The sequence below is a fragment of the Numida meleagris genome, chromosome 2 (genome assembly GCF_002078875.1).
Source record: "Numida meleagris isolate 19003 breed g44 Domestic line chromosome 2, NumMel1.0, whole genome shotgun sequence".
Classification (NCBI taxonomy): Eukaryota; Metazoa; Chordata; class Aves; order Galliformes; family Numididae; genus Numida; species Numida meleagris.
The window spans coordinates 42358799-42369947 of record NC_034410.1 but is presented as its reverse complement, the minus strand read 5'-3'; the positions used below and the strand labels follow the sequence as shown (position 1 = coordinate 42369947).

At 39.2% G+C, this 11149-nt stretch overlaps 1 protein-coding gene across 3 annotated transcripts; it reads right to left on the bottom strand.

Annotated features, from left to right (window-relative positions):
• UBA5 (ubiquitin like modifier activating enzyme 5) lies at positions 1046-11148 on the bottom strand. 3 transcript variants are annotated; one of them, XM_021387683.1, is made up of 12 exons: positions 10746-11148; positions 9793-9838; positions 9587-9676; positions 8437-8546; positions 7909-7995; positions 7528-7612; positions 6557-6661; positions 6217-6344; positions 5187-5322; positions 4477-4552; positions 3915-4021; positions 1050-3371 (listed from the first exon to the last, which is right to left on the bottom strand). In XM_021387683.1, exons 1-12 carry the CDS (start codon positions 10976-10978, stop codon positions 3288-3290), a joined length of 1287 nt encoding a protein of 428 aa, XP_021243358.1. In that variant the 5' UTR covers positions 10979-11148; the 3' UTR covers positions 1050-3287. The 3 variants fall into 3 exon arrangements, 2 of the variants coding, with proteins under 2 accessions (XP_021243360.1, XP_021243358.1); XR_002435352.1 differs by having other exon boundaries at positions 3330-3371; positions 4470-4552; XM_021387685.1 differs by lacking the exon at positions 10746-11148 and having other exon boundaries at positions 1046-3371; positions 9592-9676; positions 9793-9818.

The window sequence follows — 11149 nt, the reverse complement described above, 5'->3', positions numbered from 1 at the left end:
TTTATTTTAACTTCTTAGTCCCTCAGAAGAAGCAGTTTCAAATCTGTTTTTATTCAGTGCATGATTTGTGAATTGATCCCCTTTTGGAGTTAATTTTTCCACTTGCAGATTAAATTTTTCCCATTTTGGAATTGAGTTAAAAGGGGTTACCCTTTTAGCCCTTGTTCTGGTTAGAAAGGTTTTAATAGCTTGGTATCGCTGGGCAAAAGGAAGAATGTATGAAACTGGCAGAACAAATATGCAACCCAGTATGTTAAGGCTTAGATGAAAAAGTATTAAAAAGTAGCTCCTGAAGTTATGACAAGGTAGCAGTAAGCGCTGATCCTTTCTAACAGCACTCTGGACATTTTTCTCTTTAGAAAAAGGCTTTTTAATCACAGGACGTTTTTCCACTGTACTTCAGCCACCTTAGAAACTGATGTTTGTAGGATTGCTATGGAGTAAGGAGAATGAAAAAGAAATCTCCTTTCCACCCTTCTCAACTTCTATTTGTTTCTGCTGTCTACTCTTCTAAGGTGTGATGATATCCTTCCTTAAAGCCCACAGTATGAATTAACAGATGTCTGAGCTAGCCTATGAACTCTGTTCTGACTTCAACATGTGCAGTGAAATATCTTGCTCTCAGTTTTCCTTAATGCTTCTAGTTGTTTAAATAGGAAACTGCTTTCTACACCTCCCCTATCTTATCAAACTTTCCCTGCTCAATGACTTCTAGTTTTGAATTATTACCGTTCTTCCTTTGAGTGACTTCCCTCCTGTTTCTTTATCAGTCACATAGCTACTTTTGGAAGAAAAACTCAGGCCCTAGAAGGAGCAGATCTTGACCTTCCACGGTCCAGTTAGCAAAGACAGAGAAGAAATAGTAAGCTTTCTCTATCAACCTACAGAAAAATGTTAACAGAAAGCATAATGGGACTGTGATTAATAGTGGAGAGTCTTGCAGGCAGTGTGTCGGCCATAAGCTTTGCAGCTACGGTCAAAACATTCTTAAGACAGTTATGCATTTAAAAAAAAAAAACCAACAAAAAACAACCCAAGCAAGTTGTAAATCTAGTATAAGCCAAACGTTGTGATTTATTTAATACTTTTATAGAGAGTTCCACCCCAAAAAAGAAAGTCTTCAGTTTCAATGGAGATTTAATCACATGAACAGAATATCAACATTTCAGTAACATTCATGATACACAGTGAAAACAGAAACCTTTGTTTATAAGATCGCCAACAAACAAAGCCAGACTAAAACATTGCAATACGTTTAATTTGTTAGTTGATGACAAAAGAAGTAATAAATATTCCAACCATAAAACCTAATGGAAAACATTATACTTGTAAATGTCTTTTTAACTGAAAAAAGATTCTTAAAGCTGCTTTTTGTTTTTGTCCTGATGCTGCTTATTTCTAAATAATTTTAACCACTGAAACAAACAACCTTCTCCAAATAGTTTCTGCTTCAAATTCTTCCTGTATATGCGGTTGAACATCTGAAAGTAACACAGGAGTATTTGCATACTTTGAAAGTGCACAAACAAAAACGTATTAATTTGCTCACAGAACTACAGATGAAGTAAAATGGTTTACAGGAGGTAAAACAGTTACCTCCCGTAAAGCTATCATGCGGCAGTAGTCCTGTCAGCCAAGTAGCTAAGAGCCCAGTTTAGTTAAACTTGCAGAAATGAGAGAACCGTTTTCCTCAATCTCCCAAGTCAAGTGTGTGCCTCACTTTTACTGTTCCCAATAGAAAGGTAAAGTATCTCACAAAGGAATGTAATGCTTTAATTAACACTTAGACCGTGTTAACGGATTACTGACACTGATTCAAGTATGCACCTTTTTTATGATCTCCATATTTCCCTTTCCTCTTTACAATTTATTTCTTAAATGTTTTCTGCAAAACTGAACTCAATCTAAAACCGTCTTTCATTTTACAGAACAATGTGCCCCTCCCCTAGAAAAAGCCCTCACTAACTTCTAAGATGATCTTTGTATACATAACATAATCTTGTATTAGCTGTGGAGGAAACACATTTGGAAGCTTGTAATCATTCCTATGAAATCAGAACCAACGTTTTATGCAAGCTACCATAAGAGACAGAAGCACCTCCAAAATATTACTCTTTTTACCTGTTGTTTGGATAAGGCTGCTCACACATACAGGCAGATCCTACCTTAGCTACACTGTGCTGCAGAAAGGTTTTGTGGACAGCCTAAGTTAGAAGTATTTGCATCACCAGAGATACTACAATTTACATTCTTCTAAGCCAAATCTAAGTAGTAATAAAGTTCTGGATCAGACATCCATAGCTGAAATATCTGAAATTGGTACTTCCAGGTCTGTAGGGTACTGGCACTACATAACGTGTACACTTACAGGTCAGTTTAACACATGATAATTTAAAGTAAATACCACTGCCTTAATGTTATTTACAGGACAAATACAGTAGCTCAGCCACTCAACTTAGATATTTGCAACACTAAACCTTTAGAGCATCTGATTTTAGAAGCTTTCCTATACAAACGTAGATTAAGTACATTAAATAGCCCATATGATGGGGATAGTTCAGAAACCAGTTAAAACAGTTGATTTTCAGAGAGAGAAAAATCTCCCGTGCATCCCAGTGTTACTATTGATTCTTACAGATTTTGCCATGGAAAGCATCCACCTGCTGAAGTGGTGACATGCCAAAATGCAGCCTGTTAAACGCCTAATTACCTGCTAACAAAAAACTCCTATGAGTCTTCATACTCAAAATATTATCACATACAGGCAGCTGATTATGAACAAGCAGTAGTAAAAAATGAAAAAAACATGGAAGTTTAACATCTATATATATCCATACCAGGAATGTTTAAGGCTGATTAAAAGGCTGAAATGTTACATTTACCCACTGAAAATACATACAACGTAATCCATGCCAAGACTTTTAAACAGAGTCCAGTGAACAACCTAGCTCAAGTGCATGGAATATCAAAAGTCGCAATGAGTGCGGTGCTGTCAGCTGCCCTTGACCTATTCTATCCACTCCAGCCAGCAGATTTCATCTTTCATTTGTCCCACACTATATTTTCATAGCCTGATATCGCATATAACATGCTATGCATACTTTTATTTTTTTTAGCTCATCCATCTCCTTTAATTTTCCATTGATTATCTGGACTCCAGCAATGCTGAAAAATTAAAACTTACAGTAGCTCAACTCTGTATGTTAAAACCATGAAAAGACAAGGAAATATAAACAAGGATAAGTCTATCTCCTTCCCACCTATGTAACAGTTCCATTTCAGTTTTGCTACAAGTTCCGCATTTTGGCCATGAGTTCTTCCAGACTTTCTTCAGATTCGGCCACTGTTTCTTCACCTGTCAGATTCTCTTCCTACCAGTAACAGGATGAAAAGGTCAGCAACAGAAGAAGCACACAAAATCATCTACACAAGCAAGCTTTACTGCAGTTATGCCACGCTTTCCCAGAACCGAGCACTCCATTACAAGATGAGACTCAATACAGCCCACTGGTCCAGAAATTGCAAACTCTGTTCTCACTGAAGCTTGAAAGTTCTAGTCATAAAACATACACATTCTGTGTTCCCCAAGTATACTAACTGCATTTTGACAGTGCATACTATTACAGTGATAAAGATGGTAAAAATATCAGTCACGAAAATATCAGCTGAGAAATTCCCATTTCTTTGCCTTCCCACCCCAACAAATACATTCACTCCTATCGTTTCAAAACTACATTCGTGGAAACACAGAACTGTAGAAGACAACAGCTGAATGTACTGAGCTTCAGTTTTACTGGACGTGTTTAAGATGATACTTTATTTTAAGGTTTGAAGGGTAACCAAAGTAGCTTATACATTTGATCTATAAGATTTATTTTAAAAATTAGTGTATCTGCAAGTAATAAATATATTACCTTGTTTGGGATAGTATATGCTACAGTAATTCCCGCAGGAAGATCAGGTACTGGACCAGAAGCAGCCTTCAGCTCATCTTCCGTAGTTTCTGATACCAATTCAATGCCTTTGCATTAAAAGGAATAGAGAACTCCATTAGAAGTTAAAAGAGTTCTTTAATCACTACATTATAGCAAGAACAAAATTCCAGCCAATTTTCTGAAATAGAAAAAGAATTTAAAGCAGAAAGACCTTCAGTTTCAACTACTTCATTATCAATGCTACACGTTTTCCCTTTACAATAAATGAAATGCTTTCATACGTATAACTTCCAGATAAGAATAACCAAGTATTTTATTTAAACATTGCTAAGCTTTTGAACCTAAAACGTGCTCATTATATTAAAACTATATTAAGTTGTTCTAGTATTACTGTCAAAACCTGTGAAAAACCAGCAGCAATTACACAATGTAAGTTACACACAATGGGATGCATGAAAGTCCAAGCTCCCTCACCCAAAACAAAGAATTTAAATGCTGTTCCCAGTATCAAGCTTCACTTAGTCATCAGCTGACCTCTTACCCCAGTCATTGTCTTCATGCACTATTTCTTCTTCCTGATCTATTTCTTCTTGTTTTGGTTGTGCAGCTTCTTTTATCTGAGGAAAAAAAAATAGATATAGTATACACAGCAGTTCAATTTTCAACAGCAAGGAAGATCAAATCTAGTATTTACACTTATTTTAAGATACACAGTCATTATTTTGAACTTTGTTAGGCATAAGAAGGCAGACTACATGCAAATTAAAAAAAGTCCATCGACACTCAATAATATAGCTGCCAGAAAGGTTGAGCATGTTCATAGAATCATAGAACGGTTTGGGCTAGAAGAAATCTTAAAGACCATCTGGTTCCAGCCCCTTGCTGTGGGTAGGGACACCTGACATTAGACCAGGTTGCCCAAAGCCTCATCCAGCATGACTCTGGACACTTTCATGGATGGAGCATCCTTAGTTTCTCTGCGCAGCCTGTGCCAATGCCTCACCATTCTCTGAGTAAAGAATTTCTTCCTTACATAACATCTAAACCTACCTTCTTTCAGTTTAAAGCCATTTAATCCTTGTCCTATCACCATACTCCCTGAGAGTACCCCCTCAGCTTTTTCCTTTAGGCTGCCCATGGATACAGGAAAGTATCTGTAAGTTCTCCCCTGGAGAAGAGGCTTCTCTTACAAGTTCTTCCAGGGGAGAACTTACAGATACTTTCCTCCAGGCTGAACAACCCCAGTTTTACCTTATAATTTTCTTGCTGTTTCCTGCAATTTGGATCACTACATTGTGGATTTGGCTTCATAGCCATAGTTGGAAAGAAATCCTGCATTGCGTTGTAGCCAAGATAGTAACTCACAGTACCAAAATTTAAAAGATACCTGGAAACACAAACAGAGAAAGCAAGTCTTTACACACAGGTACAAACCTGACAAGGAACTTTTAGAATACACTTTCATACCAGTGACCAAGAAAGCTGTAGTTGTCTTAAAATAAGCTGTAGTCACCTGACAACAACAGCAATGCATCAACATATAGCCTGGTACTCCTCATCTAAGTGTGTGAACTAGTATCTCAGAAAAAAAAATGTTTAGAATAAGAGGTAGGCAGTTTTCCCCTGTGCCCTAATCCATTGCTTAAAACACACAGGTGCCATGTATTTCAAAGGGAGAATTTTCAACAGGAATCAGAAGCAGTTTAATTATCTTTACATAGGGTCATGCTTGCGATGAGAATAAAGATTTAAATTAAGCTACAATGTTTGTATTCTTCACTAAAGAACACTACCTGTTGGTATGCAGTTTTATACAATACTTCTCACCGTGCAGCTGAAAAATGGAGCTTCACTGTTTGCAGGTACAATTGCAAACATTTTTTATTCTTTGTAACTAAAATTTTCTGGATAACTGATAAAAGCAAGCTAAGGCTAAAAGATGTCTAAATAAAATCTCGTTTCCAAAGTATAAATGTGACTAAAGGCTTAAATTTCAATAATGTCAAATTTCAAAAACATGTGCATGGGCTAACAGAAATTCTTGGGAAAACACTGAAGACTTTTCCTTGCCCTGAGATGTTATATAAAAGAGTGCAGCTCCAAAATGAAAACACCAGCTATTCAAGCAGTGTGTATACCAGCCGTGTCCGATGATGCCAATACCATTAGTAAATAAGTCATAAATATAGGTAAAGAACCAAATTCATCGTTATTCAAGAAACCTGAAGGAACTGTTCTCTTATGGTGCTGTATGTTGCCTAGCAGCAACTCAAACACTTACTTCAGAACATTCTGTACAAGAATTCCAGCCACAACACCCATCGTTGTTGGAAGACTAGCTGCGCAAACTCCTTCTCGTTTTAATGTTTTCTCATCAATATTTGCAGCAACTACAAGTGGAGGAGCACACTGAGGGGAAATACAGAAATTCAGTTTAAACAGAATGCATTAAAGAAGAAAACTAAAAAAACAACAAAAACACACCAACAACTAGGTCTCACACACAATTTTAAGCTACTCCATCATCTGTGCCAAGATTACGTTCACTAGACAGCTGATCTTCATACTCCCAGTCCCATTTCAAAAGAAAGAAACCAGCAGTTCCTCTGAGGACCACATACCGCAAAACAAGCAGATTCACCAGGAACAATCAGCTGTATGTGTCCTGACACTGCATTTTCACTCACTCCAGATTCCATCCAGATTTGTCCAAGTTCATTGCAGGCCTTAGAAACACAAAGACACACACATCAGCACGGCAGAAGCTTAATGAGAAAAAAAAAAAATGCTGTAAATTGAGAATGATTAAATAGATTGACCCTTGTGCTTTAACACAGAAAGGCTATGATGAAAAAGAGGAACATAAGAAGGTAGAATAGAAATTGTTTATCAAAGGACAAATTGAAGGATAAATTAAATCTCTTCCCATGAAGCTGTGCCTTTGTGATTTCCTGAGGACCTGAGTGTTTTGAACAAATACAGGCATTAGAGATGCAGTTACTAGACCCATACTACAGGGTCTAATTGCAAAAACTACTTTTAAAGTGTTTTCTTTTTTTCTCCTATGCTTTTAGAGGCACAGATCCAGAGTATCTGTGTACATTCAGTGCACACAATCTGCAGATTAAGCTAGCTGTAGGATAACAGAAACCATGCATTTGGCATTCACCCTGCATTGATTGCTAACTATAAAGCAAAACAGGATGATTAGGTACACAGCCTTAAGATGTTTTTAGTCTACAAAAAGTTGTATACAATTTGATACATGGCATTGGAAAGTTTGTAAGACTTAACCTACAAGGATTTGACAGTACCTTTCTATAAACAAGATAATCTGGAAATACAGAAAGCACTTACAACACAACTCTTCTAGTAACTATAAGCTGGTAGTAACTTAAAAGACTTTGCTTATATTTACACAAAATACGTCTTACAAGAATGGGGTAAAATATCAGATTCTGTTTCCTTAAATTAAGGAGGAGCTTTCTTAGAAGATTCTTGAAGTCTGTCTCTTTTTTTGTAGTCTCTACGACTTCTATCAGAATTTATTTTTAAAAAGTTGACCTCCATAAACTCATGCCTATGGTCTTACCGTGTTAATTGCCATGCGAGCTTCGAAGTTGTCCACACAGCTTAGAACAAGATCAACAGGCTTCCCTTCCTCTAGTGCACCGTTACTGAAATAAGTAGCGGAAGTTTGCATGACACTTATATTTGCAGAACATAATACCAGCATGGTAATCCATGTGTTTCTTTAAAGTACAGAAGCACAGGGGAAGTATACTTCTAACAGAACTTGTGCAAATACAAAACAAGATACAACTAGCAGCTTAACTCTGCAGCAGGAATAGTAGCACACTGAAGTTGGAACTTAAATATAAGGGCATTTTATATTAATATAATTTTTATATAGTATACACTCATAATAAAGTACATCAGGAAAAATGGTTATCTATTACAATATATATTTTACCTTATTCTATCCATGAAGTGTTCAAAATTGTCCAGTGTTGTGATGTTGTAGTTATGTACTTCAAACTGCACATCTGGATTAATATTTCTTATCGAAGAAATAAAATGAGGCAATGTTAATAAAGACAATAACTTGCATTTCACTCCCCAACTTCACGAGTACTGCTACAGTCTTTAGGTTCCATTTTGAAGCCTAGAATACTCCCATACTTGTAAAAAAATCACAGATTAGATAAAGAGACCCTCCTCCCACCCCCAAGCAAATGAAAACAACCAACCTAGACACTGAAATGTGACAATTTATATTAAACTTCTGAGCAAAATTAGCTAAATGTGAAAAGTTGAATCACATTAAGGTGCTGGGCAGCATAAAAGCGTCCTTAAACTATCAACCATTCCCCCAACTGTTTTATTCTCAAATTTCCACATTAGACCATGCTACTTGGTAAGTGATTAAGTGTGAAACATTGGTTTGCTGTAGCAGGATCCTGGATAGATATAGTTAGATATCCACTTCTGTAAGTCATACCTCAAGGTATGCTCTGCTGCTTGCACTTTACTTAATCCAGCTTGATGAGGTTGGAAGAAGAGTCTGTTCATGTTTGCCAGTTCCACTTTGTCATAATCAAACAGAAGAAGCTACAATAAAGATTGTATTAACATACGTGAACCTCCAAACACTCTGTAAATAGAGCTCTAGAACAAGCCGTTTTAAACAGCTGCTGTTTAAATAAATACATAAATAAGCAATCTGTTCATTTGGTCTAAACTAAATACAGTCGAGAGATTAGAGAGATTATTAACATGGACACTATCAACTCTGTTCTCACATTCCTACTTGCCATTTTGGCATTAACTAGAATGTGTCATTTCTTTCACTTGTGTCTTGGCATGTAGTTCTTCATAAACAATGCCTACAGTTTACTCATATATGTTGATTGTTACGAATTTTGAATCAATACTCCAGCATCCTTTCTAGGTACAGGACGCTGGTCTACAGGAATTGCTCCTGCAGAGGAAGGGGGAATATACTTTGTAATGAAAAAAACTACATCATCTTTGTATTAAGAAAATTCTTAATTAAGAAAAGTTCCAAGAGTAAATGGTGAAGTTTCACCTGGAAATACGAACACCTAAACCATTCCCCAAATTCCTCCTTTTAAAGAACACGTTGTAATGTTAACTCTATAGGTTCTTGATATCTATACTCATATCAGTTATTTTTAACTGCTGCTAAATGTTTAGCTGTGTCACATGATAAACTAATTCTTGTGGTAAAAATACATTTGACATCTGCTGCAGTTCAATTTCTTGAGTATTAACTTATAACATAGGACTTAATCTTCTATGTGAGCTATCCCCTTCTTTTCATTTGTTTTGTTTTCCTCTTACAATACTCTGGCATGATGATTAGACAGATGGACTCCTGAAAGAGTGCAGAGAAGACAAGAATCAAACAGTTCACATGATAAAGGACTAAGCCTGAACTCAATAAATGTTATTAGTGTAAGAAAAATGCAGACTTAAGACTCTTCATTTATTTCATTTAAATGCCATTCATGAGTGCTTTCTTCATAGTACTTTTATTTGGGCAAAATCAACGGAGGAAAATCCAATCTAACTCTTAAAAAGAGGACTGGTCTATCTTCTATGAAGAAGTACAAGAAAACTCATATTACCTTACCAATGCCACACCTTGTCAACATCTCAGCAGTCACGCTGCCAACTCCACCCACACCTACTACTGCAACTGTGAAAGTACGGATTTTCTGTGGAAAGAAATAACATACAGGTCAGTGCATCAACACTGAACCTTGTGGGGCCAGAGCGAGTGGGGAGAGGTGGAAATACACGGCTGTTTTAATGCAGATAGATACACACTTACCTCATAATCTTTGACAATTCCCATTCTTTTTAATGCCATCAAGCGACTACAAAGAAAAACAGCATCATTATAACCAAAATGATCTCTATATTTCTAAAAGAAACTTTGCTCCTCAGGTATTTAAAACTGCAAACTACCTTTGCTTTGAAAAGTAAGGCGGCCAAACAGTAAACTCAGCCCTGCTGTTTTCACTGCAGCTGTGACTGCCACCGGATACAGTCTAATGGACACAGCTAAAACTTCCCTATTGGCAAAAGCAAGATAGTACTGACCCAGCAGAACTCAAATGCTTATTCAGTTGGTATGAGTAACACCAGCGAGTTCACGAAGACCCAAGGCTACTTCAGGAAATGGATCCCAGATTTACAGAAAGCAAGCCTACACTTTTTTTCCTTCAGTGAACCAATGTTCAACAAGGTAAAATCCAAGGTGCTGCACTTGGGTTGGGGCAATCCCAGCTGCCTGTACAGACTGGGAGAAGTCTGTACTTGAGAGCAGCCCTGTGGAGAAGGCTTGGGACAAAAAGCTGGACACGAGCCAGCAGTGTGTGCTTGCAGCTCAGAAAGTCAACAGTATTCCAGACAGCATTGGCAGAGGGGTGGCCAGCAGGGAGCAGGAGGTGACTGTCTCCTTCTGCCCTCATAAGGCCCCATCTGGAGTACTGTGGCCAGACCTCAGAGGGCGGTGAGGCGCTGGCACACGCTGCCCAGAGAAGCTGTGGTGCCCCATCCCTGGAGGTGCTCAAGGCCAGATCGAATGGGGCCCTGTGCAGCCTGACCCGGTGGGTGGCAGCCCTGCCCACGGCAGGGGTCGGGGCTGAGAGGGCTTTGAGGTCCCCTCCAACCGGATCCATTCTGTGATTCTGTGATACGCCGGCAGGTCGGCGACGACTTACAGCGTTTTCTCATCAACCTCATTTCCTCCCTCCCTCTGCCGTCCCCCGCAGCCCGCACCTGTAGGGGTTGGAGTCCGTCACCTCCGAGCTCATGGTCTCGATGCGGGCCCGCGCCGCAGCCCGCCCGCCCCGGGCCAGCTCCAGCTCCCGCTCCAGCTCCCGCACGCGGCGCTCCAGCAGCTCTACCCGCGCTCCGTCCGCCATGGCAGCGACACGTCTGCTCTCGGCCGCGGCTTCCGGGAAATCAGCGGACCCGTCCGCCGCTCCCGCCGCCTCAGCGAGCGTTCCCATGGCGGGCGGGGCGCCTGCCGCGCGGCAGTGAGCGGACTCCGGCGGGGCTGAGAGCACAGAGCAGCCTCACCAGTCCCGCGCGGCACCGTACCCACGCCCTTCGAGCTGCTTTTCTCCGGGAGAAGCCGGCCGGCACCGCGAGCCGCGGAGCGGGAGACCGCTTTCAGTGAC